General features: G+C 35.1%; 1 protein-coding gene across 1 annotated transcript in view; it reads right to left on the reverse strand.

Moving 5' to 3' along the window:
* LOC129233561 (proton myo-inositol cotransporter-like) overlaps positions 1-18435 on the reverse strand; it is a 31084-nt gene extending 12649 nt beyond the window's left edge. Inside the window, exons 1-5 of the mRNA XM_054867570.1 lie at positions 18228-18435; positions 10048-10159; positions 8654-8817; positions 7553-7667; positions 5534-5775 (exon numbers count right to left, since the gene is read on the reverse strand). Coding sequence (XP_054723545.1) covers positions 5534-5775; positions 7553-7667; positions 8654-8817; positions 10048-10159; positions 18228-18435 — 841 coding nt within the window. The remainder of the gene's footprint in view (positions 1-5533; positions 5776-7552; positions 7668-8653; positions 8818-10047; positions 10160-18227) is intronic.
* Positions 18436-23459: the final 5024 nt, after the last annotated feature.

The raw sequence follows: 23459 nt of genomic DNA on the forward strand, positions 1-23459 counted from the left end.
CCAGTTCTAATTACTCTATCTGCTGCAAAAAATTATATGCTAATATTTTGAAAAATGAACTAGAAAAAACCACCACTTATGTTTCCTCCAAACTTAATGAATCCTCCATCATCAAAAAATTTGCTGCTGCTTACAAACTTTTTAAATTGCCACGTCCTGATTCTGTTAACTTACCTTACTTATATGCAATTCCAAAATTTCATAAAACACCTGTTGGATTTCGCTTTATTTGCTCTGCCACCAACACCATTGGAAATAATCTGAGTGTAAAGCTTGAACAGTTTCTCAAAAAAATTCTTGAACAACTTAAACTTCAACAAATGAATTGGTTCTGGATTGTTAATAATAGTGTTGAAGTCATCAATTTACTTACTATGCTTGATATAAATCACTTAGAAACTTTTGATTTTGAAAACCGCTTCACCAATATCCCACTCATTGAACTTTTTTCCTCTGTTTCAGAACTTTTTAATTCAGTCAAGGATTCCCTTGATTTTAATGAATTGTTTTTTCTTGGTCTTTTTAAATTTTGTATTTTCAATAATTTTTTCAAAAATGGTAATTCATGTTTTCTTCAAATTAATGGCATAGCAATGGGAGCTAATTTTAGCTCTACATTAGCCAACCTTTTTCTTTTATATTATGAACGAAAATATTTAATTGACAATCCTTCCTCTACACCTCTTTGTTGCAGATACATTGATGACCTTTTGTGTATAAATTTTCCTAATTTTTCTGAACTCAGCAAAACTATTTATCATAGTTCATTAACGCTCAAAAAGACCAATTCTAATCATAATAGCTTTAATTTCTTGGATATCAACATACAAATTGACTCAAATTGTTCCACTACAATCTATGACGTGAATTCAATTTCACAGTTAAACAGTTTACAAGATTTTTCCTCCTGCCTAAGTAAAAAGGTTTTTATTGGCATTATTGTTTCGCAAGCTATCAGAATTAAAAGAATTTGCAATACCATTTCTGCATTTAAGCAAGAAATTTCAGTACTCAAAAACTTACTTTTTAATAATAACTTCCCTAAAAATCTAGTTGAAAACATCTGCTTAAGTATAGCCTTCGATGAACATTTCGCTTCTTTTGAAACTGTTTAACTGTGTAAATGTATGATACAACCGTGACAAACCATTTTTTTATGAAACACCGTGGTGGATAAATTTTACACATGCGAAACAGGCGACTTGGTATGTCTATGGACCGATTTCCGGATATGTTTTTATGTTTTTAATGTTTTGTTGACAAATGGATTGGCTTTTTTATCAGGCTGAACAATGGACAGAATTTGTTTACGCGGATTTCAAGGTAAGACAATTTTGTTATTGGCAGGTACTGTCCCGTGGAAGGCTAATTATCGGAACTTGTTTTCCTAATTAGTCGAGGCGAAACCCCCTGATTTTAGTTTTAGGTTTGAGCTCTAGTTTATTGTTTTTAGCTTAGCAAGTGGTGCGTTTGCCCATTGTTACTCTATATTACATGTACTGGAGCTTAAACATTCTCTTCTAGTTTATAGTTAAAATTTTGGTCTTTTGACCATAATTAATGAATCCTCCACGGCTGATGAGCTCTGGATTCACTCTTTTTCTATTCCTACTTAATAGCTGTTTGCAATTTTCCTTTTTATCATCATTTGTTATTTATAATTTGTTTAATATTTGTAATTCTGTTTGCTTAATCATATATATATATATATATATATATATATATATATATATATATAATAGCTGTTTGCATTTTTCCTTTTTATCATCATTAATTATTTATAATTTGTTTAATATTTGAAATTCTGTTTGCTTAATTTTATATATATATATATATGTGTGTGTGTGTGTAATTTTTTTAGTCTTAAAAAAATAAGAGGGAGGTGAATCTTACATACTTTAGAATGGGGTGCCCCAATTCTGATACTTGTGTCAAACAAAATAAAAGCAAAGAATTTTTTATTTTTTTAATGTTATGGAAAATTCAACTTTTTTTTTCTTTTCCCTCCATTTAATTTAAAGTGAAATTTTCTAGCAACGTCTTGTCAAAACCAGTCCATCCAAATCAGGGGGAAATCAAACATCTGATGAGCGTGTTCCGTTCATTTCAGAGTGACTGCTTAATTTAGAGGCTAACACACATCCACAAAAGCTGGCATCCCTGAAAGCTAATAGATACTTCCATTTCCGCCTGTAAACTGGATGTTTGACTTTCAATCTCATCGGTGGTCAGACTATAAAGACTTGTGGCAACGGCCTAAACTCAGAGAAACAGCGCATGCAAATCTGGCAAAGTTTATTTAAAAGGCTCCAGCTGAGTTGGCTAGCGCGCGGTATCTGGATTGAGGTGTTGTGTAAATGTTAGATTATTCCGAGATGGAACTGATTAATTTATATTTATTTCTTTTAATGGTAATGTGTTTTGTTGCAATTTACAATAAATGTTCGCTTTTAACAACTGGATTACCCGTCTCTACAGACTATTTTTACTAACTTGTTTTGCACTAAAAGTATGAAATAAAAAAGACTTCATGAATTATAACCTGCAAAAAATGAAAATTCTTTTCATATCCTTATATTTATATGTTGTTTTTTATGTATTTACATTTATGCTAATTTTAAAGCAGTTAATAAAATTTGAATAAAAAAAAGTTAGGGAAGAAATATACACGGTAGAAAGTTATTCGCTCAAATGCATACCATCTGTTCTCCTCTCAAATCTTTATTTTTAATTTTATTAGCTGCTTTAGAATTTACATAAATATCTATTTGAGAGAGCAACAGCAATTTTCGGGTATTATAAACAGAAGTCTTTTTTATTTTCTACTTTTTAATCCGAACCAAGCTAATGGAAATAATCCAGATTCATTTCGTTTTTAAATATTTTATTCATGCAATGCAATGCAGTTTTTCTTTTGAATTAAAATAAAATTACCTTCAGAAATGTCCGATGGGACTAATGCTGCTTTGCAGACTGTACTTCGTTTTCTTCAGATGACGTTAACTTTCTCTTTTTAGAGCAATCCTTTTCGTCATTTTAATTTTTTTCTTTGGGTTTAAAAAAAGCTTGTTATCGGTTTTGCTCGCTCCATTATGCAACAACTTTCACTTAGAATGTACTATTTTAAACAAATTGTAAGTTTCCAAAAGAATACGCAGTAAATACTGGCTGAAAAATCAATGTGATTGCAATGGATACTCTGGTTAGCAAAGGTAGTTTTGACTATGACCTATGACACACACGAGACCAGACCAACAAAATCTCTATCGTCTTGAATTCCAGTTATGCTATCATTTTCGGATTTGAAGCCCAATGATCTTTAAAGCAGCAAACAAAAACATTTTCTTTAACTCAGAAACAGAGGAATTGTCTTCAAGAGCTGAGGAGGCAGTGGAAAATGGGAGAAATGCGTCCGACGAATGGAGGAAGAGTAAAGGGGTGAAATTCACAGGTTTGACATGCAAGATGAACATTTCAAGTTCATGGTTAAAGGTCATTCAAGTTAAAAGCCATTTCGCTCTGTTATCTGGATTCGTACTGTTCTTTGGTTGCTCTCTTTCTTAAAATTCTGATTCCTTAGAAAACCGAAATGATAAGAGTGAAAAAAAAGTATAAGTTTTTTTCAAGTGATGAAAAAAGGAAAATCGTAGAATACTGGCCAAGTTAGATTTGCAGCAATTGCTAACCTCAAAAGGATAAATAATGAATCCAAAAAAAAAAAAAATCAGAGATCAAAAAGCAATGAAAGACTTTTTCTTGAAAAAGATATGCTTAAAGTTTCTTTTACTGTCAAAATGATTCCTTAAATTCGCAATAAAGCACTTAATAATGTAATAATAGAATAAATACCTAACAAAACTAATAAAGAGGAATTTTAATCAAGAGCCCATATTGTCTTTAGTATCGATTTCAAATTTTCGCCATCATATTTCAAATTTCTATAGAAAGTTTCTTAAAGAGCCCCCGTATTTCAAAACCTCTTTATCTCGATTTTTTCCTTTAATGTGAAATTCGAAATATACAGATTCGATTGTATGCAATATTCCCACTGCGCGGCTCATAAAATTAAACATATTTAACAATTTGCAGAATCTATGACAAAGAAAGGCTGCATATACGTGGATTTAAAAAATCAATCTCATTTCTAAAAGCAAAGTGCCAAATTTCACTCAATTATCAAAAAATTGTCTCAGCAGAGGGAGGCGTCTTTATGCTTGAGGGTCACACATGGAGCAGATTTTCAATGGCATTGGGGGGGGGGGGGGTGAATTTTTGACCTTTGTTACTCAGAAAAAAGTTTAGATTTTTTTTTTCTTTTTCTTCTTTTTTTTTCTTTCTCTTCCCTCTTCTTTTTCTTTTTTTGGGGGGGGGACTAACATTTCGGGGGGGGGGTTGTCACCCCCCCCCCTTAGCTAAGCCCCTGTATTTGACTTTATTTTGACTCGTTCAAAATATCTGTTTTGGTTTTTGTTCTATTTTTAAAATCGCGCCAGTTTGAAAATGGCGCGATCGATTAATACCCGACTTTTCCGAGTCCAAATAAAAATAACCCATCAGAAAGAGATGAATTATTAGAAAAAGAACAAGGTTAAAGTGCTTTTGTATAAAATTCAAGTATTCATAAGCAATTTAACAAGAAAAATGTAAAGTTCCGAACTCTTTGTGTTTAGCGCGATCTGGAAAATGTTCGCCATTTTTTTTCTCCCCTCTTTTTATTGGGGATGCAAAATAATGATTTTCAAAAGTAATTCTGGTTACATGAATGCCAAATTGCAATATTTTTACTGTACAATTGTCTTGTATTAATCCTGAAGATTGCATTGAAAACCTCTCTTATTTTTAGTCTTCATTTCTGTTTTTAGGAATTTCCTCTAGATAAAAGTTGAGGGAAAGCTTATTCTTAGAATACAGTACAATGGGCTATTTATGAACTTGCTCCCTGAGCTCTGCCCAGGAGGTCACTGTAAGCTCCAGTCTTATCACTAAACTTCCATTGACTGGTCCACAATTGGGGTGTGTTTGAATAGCTGATAAACAGATAGGGTCATTTTAGTCCCTTTATATTGATTCTCCTGGTCATTTTGAAGCTTAGAAGCATTTACTAAATAGATCTTTAGCATTTTCTCCCATTTTTTTTTCAGGTTCTTATCTTTTGGGTTTTTCTGGGTCCCTGGGACCGGATTTTTCGCGGAAGTTCCGCGAAAAATCCGCGTTCCCTTTCCCGCGATTGCGTAAAAAACCCGCTATAGCGCGTAAACGCGAACCCTTAAATATGAAAGATAAATAGGATAAGCTCATACTTCACAGGCATAAATGTGTACGTAATGGCAAAACAAAAGAGGTTTTCATTACTTAAAGCATGCTATTAATTCTTATATGCATAACATCAGTTACAATGAGCTATGTTTGTCATAATTATATTCTGTAAAATGCACACCAAAATTTATGCACACTAATTCTTTACACTCAAAGTTCTGAATAAGTTTTGAAAAGTTAACTAATCTCAAGAGAACAAAATAGGTCAGTAAAGTACCTGGAGCAAAAAATAATAAATACAATAGAAGTCCCATGAACGTCATCCATGAGTATGCCGATGGGCACCATTCATAGGCCCATGTAATGTCATGGGGGAGTTGCGTTGTGTTACAAAGTCCAACAGTAGCAACATCAGGATTAGAAGCTAATGAGGGCAAGCAGGTGCCATCAACGGTTCCATTATCAAAATCAGTAAAACAATATCCACACTTTGAATCATCAATACAACCTGAGCACGAGCTATGGAACAAAATTATGAAAAATCTTATTGCTAGTGATAATAATAATAAAAGGTATACACACAGTACAGTATCCAATATTTCACTGAGCATTAATATAAAATATTTGCAAAAAGAAATGTAATTTTTAATAAACAATAAAACTTAACTTCATTCACTGACTTTTATTTGTGGCTTACATAAGCTTAAATTGCTGATAACCATTTTAAACTGCTTTGTTCTTTGGAGTATTTTACCACTAGAACAACAATCTAAGGCAGATATCTACCTCAGGTGAACTGGGTATTCAGCACTTTTAGCTAGTATCGTTAGCTGTTATCATTCACAAAAATGAGTACAAAAAATCATGTATTTAGTGAGTCAGATTACAGTTTTCAGAACGATTTTACAAGCAAAAAAACCCACGGGGAAATTATTTACCCCGGATTGAAGTTTACAGGTAAAAAAAATGGGTAGGTAGTTCTAGGGTTAAGAAAGATCTAGCAGTAGAATTCTTTAATATAAATGCAACTTAGAAAGTTATAAAAGAAGTTACTGATTGATATATAATTCTTTGCAATTTCAGTAAATTATGAAATTTATTACTACTTCATTGAACTTTTTTTGATTTCAATGATTTAGCATTTCAGTAACTCTTATGCTCACATCTGTGTGCATCACCTTTTTTTCTCAGATTTATAGCCAAATCAACTGATTAAGTTCAATACAATAACTGCTTCAGGTTATTTTAATTTATTTCATTCCAAAATGTGCAAATTAAAAAAAATAATTACAATGGAAGTATTTAATATCCACTGCCTTTACATTAATTACCCAGTAAGGATCAGCAATAACAAACATGCAAGAGCCTGCAATAGAAAGAATCTTTCAAAACTTTATTTAGCAATTTTCAAAATTTTTTGCAAGTTTATTTTGAGCATGAAGTGTTCTTAGTTCACTTCTAAATGAGTACATTATTTACTCAGAGTATAAACAGTCTACTCTTCTTGTCCTTCCAAATGTTGGCAAGTGTCGGAGGAGTCACAACAGCTGCTTCTTTGTCAATTTAATTCTATTAATGTGCAGAGTTGTGATTATCTGATACATGAATTTTAAAATCAAATCAGAGCAAAACTATTGTGAGAGTCTAAAATGCTTATACTGACATTTGAGAGGAATCGAGAACAAACTGGATGGATAAGACTTGACTCGTCCTATCCATCCAGTCTGTTCTCGATTCCTGAATAGGCAATATAGGCCCTGATCTAGGGCCCCTGCTTTCTAGGGGCCTTCTGTTGGCTAAAACAGTTTAGAAGATGAAAAAAGATTAAAAATTTTCCCCTTTAATTTATTTTTCTTTTGCTTACTTAAAGTGTAGGACACTCTGCATCTCAAAAAATATTTTAATTGAAAGTTGGCCCTCCTGGTTCCCTTGAATGTTTGTGTAAGATTTCTAACAATTACAGGAGAGTCCTGAAAAAGTATTTGGCCACCCCCCCCCCCCGGATACCTTAATTGAAACCCGCAGATGGATACCCATAAGTAAAAATGGCCATCCAGCCTAAATAAGCACAGTAAGTTCTGATTTAAGTATACTAAATACATCCCATGCTTCAAATGAGGTTGGGAAAAAAAAATAAATAACCCTCAGCGATTGCTAAACAGCATGCAGAAAGATTTCATGGCATATTTCGTTACTGCTTCAAGGAATATGGCGACTAATGTACGGAAAACGTGTGTAATGTGAGATAAGGGTAAAGGGGTGTTAAAGACTATGTTGATAGATGAAAAATTCTAACCTGTATCCAAAACATGTTGTTCCAACAGTAGACGGATCATGGTAAGTTAGATCTGGTCCATGTAGTTCTGCAAGCTGAAAGCTGACTGCTAACACTGTTAAGCTTAGAATCACACCTAATAAAACAATTTTTAAATTTAAAATAATATTTTATTAAGATAAAACATTTTATAGACCAGATGCATTTAAATACTACATGTTAAGAACACTAACATTACACATTTTTGAAATAATTACCACAGCAAAAATAACACAATGAAAAGAAAAGTGCATAAGAATGCGTCTTAGTTCAAAATATTAGCAAAAATTGAAAAGAATTCTTAAAATGAACAAATATGTATGGAATTATTATTTAAATTTATTTATTCTTGAAATTGTGATATTTAATAATGTGACTCAACTTTTGCCTATCTATTTATTAGTTATCAATTTTTTGTATGCTTTTGAAGAAGAGCAACAAGAAATAAAATTGATCCTTACCACACTAACTTACAAACACACACTGACACTATGTAAACATCTGTATTTGTGAGGCAAAAGGGTACTAAGTCACAAATAAAGTTTTTATCTGGTTTTTATCTATAAATTATGGCTCTTAAAATGAAAATTTGTTTATGAAAATCTTAGTGCTTCATACTTCTGATTAGAGTATAAAATGTCAAGTCAGATAATGCTTTAATTCCAATTTGAAAAAAAGAAAAAAAAAAAATCATCACCAGTTTTCAGTTTTATTTGTTTGCCAGTCTCCAATTCTTTGTTTCATTCTTTTAGCAAAAAAAGTGCTGTGGCAAAATACAGAGTATTTAAATGTGTTCAGTACTAGTTAAAACTCATTAATTCCTCACATTTTAAATGAATTAAGTTTTTTATTCTATATATAGTGCATAAAAGGAACTAAAAAGTAATCGCTCAACTAAAGGACTAACTGCACAGATTTATTACTGTTCAAAAACTGTTGGTATTTCATAAAATTCAACTTTTTACATTTAATTTCTACTGATGAAAGAAATACTAAGAAAAGCATAAGCAATATACATAGTAATACAACTAACAACTAAAAATAATGTAAATCGTCTGAACTTATTAAAAACTGGGAATTTACCAAACAAGCTTCCAAGGGTTAATTTCCTCCTACCCACTTTTTCCACAATAAGTAGTCCAATGAAAGAGCAAAGGCAGTTCATCCCAGAAGTAGCGGCAGACAGCCAGATGACTTTGCTACGGCCCTTTACACCGGACATTTCAATAATTGTCGCACTGTAATACCTGTAAAACAGAGCGTAAGACAACATTAGCAGGGCTTTTAACAAGCTGCCAGTCCAAGGGTAACATCGAGACCATGACTCGTTTGATCGAGGAGTTTGATAACACAGGTCAAAAATTTTGTTTGAAAATTTTAACATATATTCAAAGACAAATGCAGCTGCAAGTCTGGTTTGCTAGCCTGAAGTTCCATAGAACAGTCAATGTATATCACACTCCAGGGTCCCCCATACACCTACCCACTATTTGTGGTTTAAACCGGGTTTGTGTGCCGGTTGGTTGGTGGGAGGCTGTTTCATGGGTGGGTCAAAGGGTTAGCTGACCCCCTGTGGCATGAATTTCATTATGATAATTATTCAACTTTTTTTTAAAGAAAAATAGTACATGGAGTCCCTTTTTTCTGCTTGGTTCTGTAACGAATTTCTTCTCAACATGTATTAACTCAAAAGATTGACTGGGTTTGTTTACTAGGCTGTTGCTATTTTGAGATTTTTGTTCATTTTCAGGAGAATAATATATTTAAACATTACGGTAACAGGTCCAACTTGTTTCCCTAAAGAAATATGACTGTTGATGAATATTTGAGGGGGTATGATACATAGCACAGAAAGTGCCATTAAAAAATTAAAAGGAGGGGGGAGAGTAGTTTGAAAGAGTTTTAATCTTATTTGGGGGGGGGGAGCTCCGTAGCATATGAGGCAGTGCGCCATTCCCTTGGGGGGGGGGGCTGATAGACACCCTTGCTTAGTTGATATGCTGAGGTCGCTGGCCACTGAAATTTGACCCCCCTTACAAAATTTTCTGGATCTGCCCCTAGGCCAGTTGGTTGGTGGGGGGCCGGTTGGTTAGTAGGGGGCTAGTTGGTTGGTGGCCAGTTGTTTGGGGCCCTGAAGACAGCTCTGTTTTTTTGATCTAGACCAAAATCCAAGCAATCCCTGGTCTAACCCCCAAAGGTATTGATTCACTTGAAGGACTTCATGTGACCAGAACATATTTAACTTTCTCCAGACACCAATGATGAACACGGAGGATCTTTAATCAGCGGCATATCAAACACATGACCCTCATTTGTATGTTGAGTAAACTAAATCAATTGAAAAAGCATCAAAAATACAACCAAAGGTAAGCAGCAGATTTGTTGACATGTCTTTAAAAGAGACATCCAAAAATAAATTAATTACTAGGTATAGAAAAGAAACTATACTTTAAAAAAAATAAAATGTATTTACTTACATAACAGTGTTTATTCCAGCCAACTGTTGAATCAGTTGCAAACTACATCCAACTAATAGAGCAGTTCTCAAAGAAGGATGTGTCAAAATTCTCTTCAGAACTGAAGAATCACCTGCAATACAAACTGCATGTCTAAACTGCAGAAATAGTAAATTCTTGGTGGGAGCAGGCAAAGAAGAGTTTACAGCCTTCTGCCAAGAAGAAGTTTAAGACAAAGCACACACACACTCACATGTAAACGCTGCTCAAAAGATTAAGGTATCTTTAAGACTAGTTAACAATCCGAGTCTCTCTCTTTTATGGCAAAATCAAACAAGTGTTTAAAAAGCAAATTTTTTTTAATGTCATAAAATGTGTGAAAGCACAGAAACTTTGCTTGCGACACAAAAACTGACGTGCGAGAGATGGCCACTAAAAACAAGATACGAGCAGAGTTGAATTTTCAAATAAGAAAAGTCGGCAGTTGCCTGAACGGCAAAGTTTATACTTCATTTTGGGTACAATGATTTTCTACAAAAAAAAAAAAGAGTAAAGAGTTCTTTTGGAACATCCAACTGCAACCAAAACGAGAAGGGAACAACTAGATGCTATACACATCCTACATACAAAATTCCAACCTTCCACGGCTAACCATTATAGCGCAGGACATACGTACATACATCACGACGAAACTCATGAAAAGGACTCGACTGGAGGTTGGTCGAGATGGATTACTGAGGTTACTTATATGCATCAGGGGTGATTCGGTGGCCGAACACTGTTCCAGTTCTGCTTTTCTGAAAAAAATAAGCTTTCCTTTAACATAAAATTGATCTCAACTCTGGGTGCAATTTTTTCACATTGCCGTTCCGGTATTAGAACACTTGCGAATTTACTCCTGATACGTATTGTACATCCCCACAGACATTATGAAGGAACTACCGCACATACTCGTACATAAGTCAAGAAATTAGTACAAAAATGAGGTCAAAAGTTTGAGGGCCAACTTATACTGAGGCCGAATTTCCGAAAATTTCCCTCCCAAAAATTCTTGGTAAAAAACGCTAGAAAACGTGAACATTTTTCCGATTTCAGTCCAACACTTTTAAACAGAAACTAAAGAAATAAAAACTTACACATTCTGCTATAATTTTACTAGGACTCGACCGATGCATCGGCGCCGATGGTTCAACAATTTAGCCATCGGCATCGGCGGGCGATGCTAACTTGCAGGAAACATCCCCCCATCGGCCTTAAAAAACATCGAAAAGCCGATGGAATTGGCCGATGTTTTTGAAAAAAAAAAGGACCTTTGTTGTTTTACTTTTTAATACAAAGTAAAGGGAGTTATTGTTTTTATACAAAATTGTTCATTTAAATTTCAGTAAGAATTTCCATTTTAGTCACCCCTGAAAGAGTTTTTAATACTGTACCAAACAAGTTAATTCAGGTACCAAACAAGTTAATTATTGCGTTTTACTTGCGGCTGGATGTACGTATGTATCTCTCATAAGTCATAACTCAAAAATGGTAAGCTGTAGAAGGCTAAATTTTCGCATGTGGGGTGTGCGTACGTTCCAGTTGTGCACTTCCCTTTTTGTTTTCGATTGCGTGTTCTAAAAAGCCTATTTACTCGTTTTTTGTGGCTATTAATTACTTATTTCAATGGAAAACTAATATAGCGTCTCAGACTGACGATCATTTGGTGATATATTGCCGAATTGGAGACTATGGAAACAAATATGAGATGGCGAAACCGGTTTTGTTTCATTTTGTTAGATTCTCGTTGAACCAACGGTAATTTTTAATTATTCAATATTTTTAATATGAATCAAATGCCGTCTTTTCTGTATCGCTTCGGCAGAGCTACAAGTTTGGGGCCCGTCGAAATACATTTCGAGGCCCTATTTCTCTATCACAGAAGTTGTAAAACATTTATCATAAGCATTTTTGTAACTCCTACGGTGCCTTGGTTATGGGGCCTCTCGCGCAATTGCGACATTTGCAATATTTTAAATTCGTCACTGCACGTCTAAACAAACTCGGGTGCAAGTTTTAAAAGGGTTTTTCTGATCAATGTTTATGATTGTTTTGAACTCTATTTTTTATGACTATTTTATGTATTTCCGAGAACACTTGCATGGCCCTCCTCCTATTCCCTCAATTTCTGAAATTAAACTCTAATTGTACTTCTTTGTTGTTTATTCATGAAATTAGAGATTTTTTTTTCAAGCTTTATCTATTGTTTAGGAAGAATTTAGAGCGTTAATGTAAGAAATTGATTAAAGACGTTTTGAATGGTGACATAATTCGGAAATCAAAGGGACTTTTGAATTTTTTCTTCGGAAGTGCTGAAGTAGATTCAGAAACTCTTCCGAGGCGTTGGTGGTAGCGGTTTTGTATTAAAAAAAATGAGGCCGAAGTTGGGGTCGAAGTTTAATGTTGTGAGTTACTCCAAAATCAGAGGGTGACCCCCCTAACCCACCCTCGTTGTTTCAAGCATTTCTTAAATATTTAGCGATTATTTATTTTGGTCAAGAAATGTCGTTTTGTGTATTTCTTATACTTGTTTCACCTACACTCCTGTTTGTGAAAATTGCAACACCACGGAAGACTTACGCGAGTCAGCTGAAAATTGCAGGAAATGTAAAGTAGGGCGTGATATGCAAATGATTAGAATTGCAGACCAGTAGCGCATGCGTATGCTGAGCAGCGCCCTTTGAACGGCGTATCGAACCGAATATAAATAGACGGCTGTAGCGAGGCGGGCATGATTATCGGTGGTTATATGCTAGAGTAAACGTTAACTGAATCTTTACTATGCCTCTTCGACAAAAGAAAGCGAAATTTGAGCAAATTTCTTAGTTTGAACGAGGCAGAATCGTCGGCCTTCGTGAAGATGGATTGTCTTATCGTGCAGTAGCCGCTCGTGTGCAGCGTAACAGCAGCACAATCATGCGTGCTTGGAAGCAGTGGATGGACGAGGGTCGGACAGCTCGGAAATCCGGGAGTGGATCCCGAAATGTGATAGCAGCTCACGATGGCAGACATCAGGTGCGTATGGTGCTGACGGACCGCAGAGCATCTTCTAGACAATTGGCAGCACAGTAGTCAACAGTTATAGGTGTTTCATTGAGTGCTTCATCAATTCGGAGACGTCTGCTGCAGCGTGGGCTGCGCGCAAGGATTCCTTTATACAGGATTCCTCTCACGGAAAACCATCGACGCCTGCGGCTACAATGGGCCAATGTGCATAGGAGCTGGCGTGCTGATTGGCAGCAGGTCGTCTTTTCTGACGAATCCGCTTCAATTTGTGGCACCATGATGGCCGAATTCGTGTCAGGAACTATGCCGGTGAACGGCACATTCCGGAGTGCATTATTAAACGCCACAGTGGACAAACACCCGGAGTTATGGTCTGGGGTGCCATAGCATATCATGGACGATCACAATTGCTACGAATTGTGGGCAATTTGAACAGTACCCGATGCATAAACGAAGTTTTACAGCCCCAAGCTATTCCGTTTTTGCAAGGATTGCCAGGGCTGTATTCCAGCAGGATAATGCCCGTCCACATGTCGCCAGGACTGTCAAATCCTTCTTTGATTTGCAGCAGGTACAGCTTCTTCCTTGGTCTGCATATTCCCCGGATATGTCACCTTTTGAACATGTGTGGGATTTCGTTGGGCGGCTTCTCGCTCGTGATCCTCGTCCTGTTGCTTCGACAGACAAACTTTGGTTGCGCATACAAACAATATGGAATACTCTTCCGCAGGTAGATATTCAAACTTTGTTTCACTCCATGCCGAGTCGTGTAGCAGCTCTTATTGCGGCGCGTGGCCACACAAAATTTCTATTTCTATCTCTTTTTATTGTTTGTTTGGTTGGTTTGAAAATGTAATCATTTATTTGTATCATTACCACTCAACTGTGTATTAAATGTCATTCAACTATGATGCTTCCTTCATGGTGTTGCAATTTTCACAAACAGGAGTGTATATTTCGTAATGCGTCATCTTTTTTGCATCATTAATAGCGATCGATTTCTTTTTTCTGTTGTAACTATTTTTATGTATTTATTTAAAATCAATGAATAAGTTATTTTTGTTTTCATCATATTTTTAATAATATGTTATAGAAAAGTTTCAAGGATTTTCTATTATGCAATTTTTTAAATTTCGAAAATTATTGTTAAATTGAAAAATTTAATTTGAACTTATTTGTAGTGCTTCATAAAAGATTAAACAATCAAATTGTTAAATATTACATGCGCAAACATCAGATCAAGTAGTATATGTATTCAGTTATTAACTTGGTGTAAATATTGAGTTTGTTTATTGTAGCTGCATTTTAAAAACCTCGCTCTTTTCATGGCTATTTCTTTTTTCCGCAAAATTTATGTCACTGTTATAGCTTTTATGAAAAATGCAAACTTTTTATTCATAAATTTTAAATAAGTATAAAAATATTCCTATTATATTTAATATTGTAATTTATCTGTTACCTTTTTTGTTTAATTTGATGACTAAAAAATGTCTATGTGCAATCTTTCTACTTATATTGCGTAATTTGTTGACGGTTTCATAGTTTTATTCTTAACTAGCCGCCTGCGGCGACCAGCTGGTCCGCCTTTTTACGCAAATCGCTTTTTTTTGCGCCAGGGTTGCCGCCTTCGGCGGCTGCTTAGACAATTTAGAGACGGTATTAATCAATGTTTTTCTCTATACATCAATATTAACATTCGCCGTTTTACACCAAGGTTGACGCCATCGGCGGCTGCTTAAAAATTTTTTGTGTTGAATAAAGTATTTTCTAGATCTATCTCCCGTTATGTCCTTTGAAATATTTTTCAGGGAAGGGGAGGGGAGGCACAAAAGGCATACTCTTCATGCAAATTTTGTCGGAAAATAACAAAAAGCATTTCCACTTTTATGTGAAAGCATTGTTTTTTCAAAGTCATGGTGTGTGTGGGGGGGAGGGGCTTTTGATCCCCCGTTGAAGTTCCTCTATTTCTTACTGTCCATCTACTGTATCCACCTCTATATTTGTCCACCTTTCTTTCTCTCTATGTATCTATCTATACGATCCAAGCATATCTACCTCTGATAGTAATTAACAATCCTTTATATGTAAAAAAAAAAAAAACATTTTTTGCCCACTTAATATCATCTCTCTATCTACCAAACATAACCACCAAGAAATCTCTGAACGTTATAAAAAAAAAAAGTGAAGAGAAAGCAAACGATTTCAGTTAGGTCACGTGATGAGGAAGTGCGGAACTCAGCCGGCAATGCTTACAGGTCGCGTCCTGTTCTGCATTAAAAAAAATGCAAAAAAAAAAACTTTTGCGTATTTTTAAAAACTTTTTTCTTCTGAAGGGGGCGGAATGTTTTTACTATTACCAACTAAAATTTTGGAATTGAGGGCTCAATACTTTTTGCAGGATGGTTTTCGAAAAAAACTGAACCCAGAAAAAAATGCGAAATAAAGGTTTTTTCAAAAATTTATAAAAAATACAAAAATTGCTCTATCTTCAAAATTTTTTCCTTCATCCTATTTAAAATTAAACTTTCTACACTATAGTACAAAAAATATTTGTGTGGTGCGATTGGTTCGGGGTCTGTGAGGTAAAAAGTACTAAAAAATAAAAAAAACGCATAAAACATTAAATAACTTTTTTTCTAATTAAAATATCAAAAATCGAAGCCCGAGGTGCACATCTTCAGCAAAAACTGCAACAGTATACCAAATTTCATCTTTCTAGGCCTTACCGTTTTCCCGGGATGCGCGCCACACACACACACACAAACATCTTATTTTATTATATGTATAGATTTTTTTTGAATGATTAAACAACATAATTTAATGTTTTTTTAACTATGCTTAACCTAAATTCATACATTACTACAATATTACCGAAATCTTAGTTATATGTTCAATTAAAAAAAAAAACAAATTAATTGGTTACTAAACAGTCTCTTTGTTTTTCTTCCTTTTTTCTTTCTTTCTTTTTGGCTCTTTTTCATTGTCTTCCATCGTACAGCATTCAAAAAAGGAGAAGCATAACTACACCCTATACAGATTGTATGTAGTACGATCCAAAAGTTCGGAGAACAAGCTGTATAAAACCTTACCCAGAATAGTTCACATTACCGAAGCACATCCACCTTCAAATGGTCACCTTGTGGGACTATATGTACTACTTCTGCCAGTGTTCATATAACTTTTGAAAACACTCCTTTAAGCCATTTTTTGCTACCTTCTGTGATGCAGCTTTATCTTCTCCTGATGGAAGAAAGCGGCATCCATGCAAATAATTTTTTGCTCGGAACAGGTAAAAGTCACAGGGAGCTAAGTCCGACGAAACGTTATGTTATTTGTTTGTCATATCATAGGGTATTGACCAATCGAACCGTGCATCCCCGACATGAAAATCGCCTTCTTCCCCACGATGAAATTAAAGCAGCAGCGCAAGAGGCCTTACAGGAGGTTGCAATAAATGTCTTCCAGGAGCCCCTTTAAAAGCTATACGAACGTTAGCAGAAGTGTATAGTCGCTCAAGGTGACTATTTTGTAGATAGATGTACTTCGGTAATGTGAACAATTCAGGGTAAGGTTTTATACAACTTGTCCTCGAACTTTTAGATAATACTACGTACGTATGAGTTTTCAACGTACTATTTCATAACGTTTTTGAGTGACGCAAGTTTACGCGCATGAAGACATCTCAAGAGAATTTGCGACAATTAACTAAGGAGGCGTTCAAAATGGATATTTTGGTCATCTATATGTTCTTAGGTACGTATGCATGTACAGATGTGCCGAAAAAACTTGTGAAGTTTAAATTGGGTGACCGTAAAATAGAAATTTAGGTCGCAATCTGACTTTTTTTTTGTGATTACAATTCCTTATTCGTAGAAAGGAAGTAAAGTAAATTGAATCAATGATCCTTTAAATACCTGACAATCTTATCAATTTATTTCTGTTAGATTTTTTTTGAGCAATCACGATTGCTTATTGTTCTCATTTGACTGTCCTTGACGTTACGTTGATTTTATTCCCCCCCCCCCCCGCCTCCCTCTGCAGCACTCCCGCCCACCGTCCTCCGCAGGCGTAGCTCCTCCGGTCCTGAAGCAATGTCCCCCGCAATCCCCTTCTCCTGGTCGGTGGAGACCATGTCCTACACACGCTCACACACACACCTATGTGCATACACAAGTCTATGCACACGCAAGCATACACATGCATAAGCACCTACACACACAGAGAGGCATACACGCCTGCGTGTATGCACAGGTCTACGCACACACACGCCTACACATGCATGCGCGCCTACACACACACACATACACACACACACACAACTATACACACGTAACCGCCCAGGAGAAAGGCAAGTTTGGGGGGTCAGGAGCAGTTTCTAGAAACAATAACTCCAATGAGTAGGGTCCTGTCGCAACTCGTGATTGCAAAAAACATAATTTGAATTAAAAATATCAGAATTCAAATTAATTTTGTGTTACTTTTTTTTTTTGCCATCGGCCATTTGGAGGAAAACTATCGGCCATCGGCCATCTTTGAACAATCGGCCAATAATCGGCATCAGACCATCGGCCAAAAAAATGCCATCGGTCGAGCCCCAAATTTTACATGGTTTGACTGAAGACTAAATAATTGCAGCAAAAGACTGACTACGCGAAAATTGCGGAATTCACAAATTTTCTCCATAGTCGCAAATTAATAATGACCTTTTAAAAAAATATTTAAAAAAAAGTGAAATTTGGCTACAGCACAAAACTGATATTAATTAAAAATAAAAGCAACAAGCAACAAAATTTGCAACAGCGAAATCGAACCCTTAAAAAAAGTCGCGATCCTAGAAGTGAGCCCTTTTTCTCTAAAATAACAAAAAATCAACGTTTTTTTAACATAAGAATGTTCATTATATATATATATATATATATATATATATATATATATATATATATATATATATATATATATATATATATATATTACAGCATCGGTATTAAAGAACTGCGGCAAAACGCTCCCGATTTTTCAGAAAGTAGGGGCTCCATTTATAAGCGGGTCTCGATTTTTTCTCGGTTTTCCTCCAAAAAGTAGGGTGGTGTACTGTACGTGAGTACATAAGGTAGTCTAACGAATTCGGAGGCAATCATTAGATAAAAAAGTCTTACTAGACGCTTGTTCTCTTTCCACTTCTAAGCAGTTTGCTTTGATTGCTTCGAATTCGGCTTCAATGTTAGCATTCGACCCTCGGACTCTCAGCAGAACTCTTTGTGCATCCTCGTATCGTTTTTTACCGACGAGCCATCTCGGTGATTCAGGCATGAAGAGGAAACCGACGAATTGAATGATCGCCGGCACTGCGGCAATTCCCAACATGTACCTTAAGAAAGGAAATAATGATAAATTCAAACGAGTTTAAAACACTATAATTAATAAAGGGAGATAAAAAGAGCAGCCACAAAAAACACACATACAGACAGACATTTTCCAAAAATAGTCGAAATGGACTCGGCACACCTCAAAAGTGCAAATCCCTCATAATTCAAAAGTCGAAAATTTGCAAAAATTAAAAAAAAAAAAAAAAAAAATAAAAATAAATTAAAATAAAACCCCGAGACTTTCTTCTATATACCAGATATAGAAGAAAGTAAAAATGGTATAAATTAATTTCCACTCGCTGTCTGCGGATCACTATTGGTCTGTTGCCCACAGGTTGAGAAACACTATGCTATAGATTAGCATCCGCCAACAGGCGACCATTTCATTGAAAATGACTACCAAAGAATCACGTTCTGATCGCCAAAAGTGGCGATCATGTATTTATATTTTGTTAAAAGATACTGCGCAAGGACAACACGCTTCCAACCATAGGCGTCGGAACCGGGGGAGCTTGAGCTCCCCCTGGAATATTTCAAACCGGCTCAGCTCCCCCGGAAAATTCTAGCACTGCAGCTAATTGCCATACATTGATTTCCTCAAACCTGATTTCAAAAATGTGATCTGCCTTTTCTAGGAATTTCGGAATTTCCACCCAATAAGCAACAAAAGCAGGGGGCAGACGGAGTGGTCAGTGCACTTGAATTCACCTTCACCCTTTTTTTACTGTTAAAACATCTCTTGATTCCAGAAATGCGGAAAAGTGGGCTCTACCCCGCGTCCTGTGAAAATCAGTACCAGTAACAATATGGATTTGCTCCCCACCTTGAGCTCGTGTTTCGACTTTCGAGAGCGGCATTGCAGTTCAGTTCATATTCTTATTAGTTTTGCATGCGGCTTTTTTGTCCAATGCGGTGGCGAATCCAGAATTTTGTTCTGGGAGCGGCTGAGGTAGTTAAAATTCTTGCTGAGGTCTCCTTGTCATTACCAAAGTTTATCGATGTAAACGAAAGTGTTCTGTATCATTATCTGCTATCTAAGGGTGTTAATGACTAATGAATCTTTCTGAGTTACATTTGAAATTATCTAAAACTTGGTATTCAGTGTTAAAATTCTAAATTTCAAATGTATATTCAAAGTTTTTTCTTTCGTTTTAGACGTATTTGTTATGCAATTTGAAGGCAAAATTTTCAATTCTTGTTAAGGATGCAAAACAATTACGCTGACAAGGTGATGTAAATGAAATAGAAGAAAGAAAAGCTGAAAGATGTTAAACAAATAGTGAAAAACAGCGAGAAAGAAGAAAAAATTTTAAGAATTGATATCAAACACGAAAATTAAAGAGAGAGAAAGAAAGAAAAACAAGTAGCTATTATATCTACACTTTTTTCTCCTTTCCTTCTTTCAGTGAGTAAATGTATAAATATTTGGAACAGGTAGGGAAAAAGTTCAGAAATTTGAAGGGAAATTTCGGAAAACTAACACTCCTGTTACAATCGCAAATTTGTGTACCAACCTTAAGAAGAGCGAAAACAAATTAATTGATAAAGATAGAATGGATGTAGGAAATTATATATATATATTTTTTAACATTAAGATGCATAGACAGAGGGTGAAAGAATGTATTTCTGGTATGGGGGTGGCTGCAGCCTCATAGCTGCCCCCCCCCCCGGATTCGCCATTAGTCCAGTGATCACAAAAAGAGATAATAATGAGCCAGTTTGGCATTTAAATATGAATAACATGGAAGGTGCTCCAGACATGACTGAAAAAAGGTTACTAAGGTTGTTTGTACTTGTTCAAATAATGTTGAACTTGTTCAAATAATTTCAACTTTCCAAAAACTTACAGTGACTCCAAAAAGTATTCGTACACTTACGATTTTCAATGAAATACGCCATTATCGATTCGTTAAAATTAATATTTTGGAACGGGTATTTAATTATAAGATCTATGATTTATTTTTTAACAAAACTACATGAAAATTGTTAATAACATAATAAAACTTGATTTTTAAGAAATCAATAATCAAAAAGTGCCAGAAACTTAATCTCACAAAAGTCTTCGAACACTTTGAAAAAATGTCAAAAAACTGGTAAATAATCTAACTTTTTACTGAGTTATTATTTAGTAGAATATCATGCAGTATAAGCAACAGCTTTTAAACGTCTGGGAATAGATTTCATTGTTTTCTTTCTTTCTTTTTTTTTTTTGAACAATTTCTGAGTAAGTGTTCAGCCGCACTTCGAGTCTTACTGTTTCTAATTCGTTTTCCGTTTCAATAGTGTATTTTCGTAATATATCCACCAGATATCTCCAAATATGTTCTATTAAGTTTAAATCTGGCGATTGAGGAGATATTTCTAAGCTTAATGACAATATTTGAGGCACCAAACGCAAACGTGTGCTTCTTATCGTTATCTTGATTGAAAAAAACGAAGTTATTCCCGATTGCCAAATTTTGGGCTAATAATTTAAAATTGTTTTTAAAAATATTTCACTGAACAGCATGATTCATCGAAAAATTTCAAACTTCCAAGTCCTGCACCCTCACACAAGAACACCTTCATCGTCCTGATTAACTGATCCCAACTAAGTTCTTTAGATTTAATTTCTCTTTTTTTTTCTATTTACAATTATGCAACAATTTAACCCAAAATGTTGAATTTATTTTTAAGTAAGACGTTGTTCCAAATTGTTTTGAGCTTATTTATCATTGATTTTACGGCGGAAAACGTAAGCTTTCTGTTTTTCGCACGAACAAGAAAATTTCTGCAGGAAGAGGTCCCATTTAATCCAGGTAATCAGAGAACTTGGTGAATAATTGTAGGGGAAAATTAAACGAAAATGTTTCATTCAATTCTGCAGAAAATGTTTCATCACTCAAAGGTGTATTTTTCATCATTTTTTAACTGTAAATTTCCGATCACGCTTTGTTAACTTTGCATTTGACATTTTCTTACCATGTTTTCGATCCGATTCTTGTCTTCAAAGCATTTTATCAACTATAGAATGGTACTTCACTATAGAATGGTATAAATTAACTAATTTAAAGACATTTCAAACCAATTTACGGCTATTGAGAGAGAAAAAACATCAAATTTCGAATTGTGTTTTTGGTTTATGCGCATAGCTGCCATTTAAAAATAATAAGCAGAATATTAGGACATAAATAAACAAAAAATTAAAGCCAAATGACTTTAGTGTGTCATCACAATGCAAAAATAATAAAAAAACAACTTATGATAATTTTAATCATGAATTTATTCGAAAATATTCAGTGTGCGATTACTTTTGTGGCGTATTTTTTGCTCTGACCCTTCGTCTTTTGACAAATTTCAAAAATAAAATCTGGCAATATTTTCGAAAAAAACTACTGGGTTTTATTCAGAATGGCATAGGAATGGTGTGAAAAAAAAATGGACTTCATATTCGAATTCAGTTTCGCGTTATTTTGATTTTACTACAAAATTTCAAGGTGTACGAACACTTTTGGGAGCCACTGTATCTCATTTTAAGTTATCTGACCCCTCAGATTATACTTTACGAAGTTACAGTTATTCTTATTTTTTGAGCAATCACGATTGCTTATTGCTTTCATTTGACTGTTTTGATGTGCTATCATTTTATTTTCCCGCCAGCACCCTCTGCAGCATCACCGTCGACCGGCCTCACGATGCTGCTCCTCTAGCGAAAACCATCTGCAGCTAGCGTCAATATCCTACACTTACACGCATACATACACGCACGTACAAACAAACACATACACACACATACATACACCTACACACATACACAAACTTATACACACACACACACGCATACATACGGACATATATACACACACCTACACACAACTACCCCCACACTCATACACACACTCATACCTGCACACAGACACATATTCCTACACACACATACACATTCCCCCCCCCCCCACCACAAACACTCATACACACAACTACCCACACACTCATACCTGCACACAGACACAAACACACACGCCTACATACACACACACACACACACTCGTGATTGCGAAAAACATAATTTGAATTCCAGATGTCAAAATTAACTTTTTTTTGCTTTCTCAAAATTACGATTTTTTTTAATCTCTTACAGATATATTTTTATGCCAAAATTGTTACCTTTCATCTATCATTGCAGAAAAAAAACCAACAATATTTTATAGTTTCTATCAAAGACTCAAAGACTTTAAACTAAAAATTTATCTGAACAATATAATATGTAGTGAACAATTCATTTTAACACAGATCCAACGTTCTGTTTTTCCGCCCTCCTGTTTCATCTATTCCCCTTTTCTAGTTCTCAGAAAATAAGTAAGTCTTCTAAATGCTACGCTGTCGAAGCCTCCCCTTTCCTCCAAAATTATAACAGAGCGCCTCGAATTTTGTTTTTAAGGCTCAATTCCCAGAGAATTTCCGGAAGAGAGTCCTTTGAATGCCTTGCCCTCCAACAACATGGGAGATTATGTAATATTCCGTTTTTGGGACTTCAATTTCAAAAAAATTGCTGGACCCCTAACGCCAACAAATATGATCCACAGTCGCGTTTTTCAGCAACTACAATTTCGAAAAAAAATAAGAAGAAGAAACCTCTGAACCTTTTCTGATTACATCATTGAAAAACGCTCTCTATTAGGACTTCAATTTTGAAAAATTTCCAGAGTAGAGCCCTAGTACAGCCTTTTCCCCTGCTATCATTGAAGGTTGTCTGCAATTACGTTTTTAGGACTTCCAATTCGAAATATTGGGACGGAGATGTAAATCGTTCGAAAAATCGATCGAGGACAATCCTTCGAGTCATATTTTCACTAAAGGCAACAAATCTCTACATAGTATAAAATGAAGTCTCCAAAAAGCGTCTGTTTGAACTCGCAAAACTCGAGAACTACCCGGCCGATTGCGCTGAAATTTTCAGTTTGTTCCTTTAAGTCCTGAGAAGGTTTGCAGACCAGTTCGAAAATCATTCGATGAATAGTTCTTTTTTTATTCCAATTTAGG

This window comes from Uloborus diversus, unplaced genomic scaffold, assembly GCF_026930045.1.
Source record: "Uloborus diversus isolate 005 unplaced genomic scaffold, Udiv.v.3.1 scaffold_527, whole genome shotgun sequence".
NCBI classification, from domain to species: Eukaryota; Metazoa; Arthropoda; class Arachnida; order Araneae; family Uloboridae; genus Uloborus; species Uloborus diversus.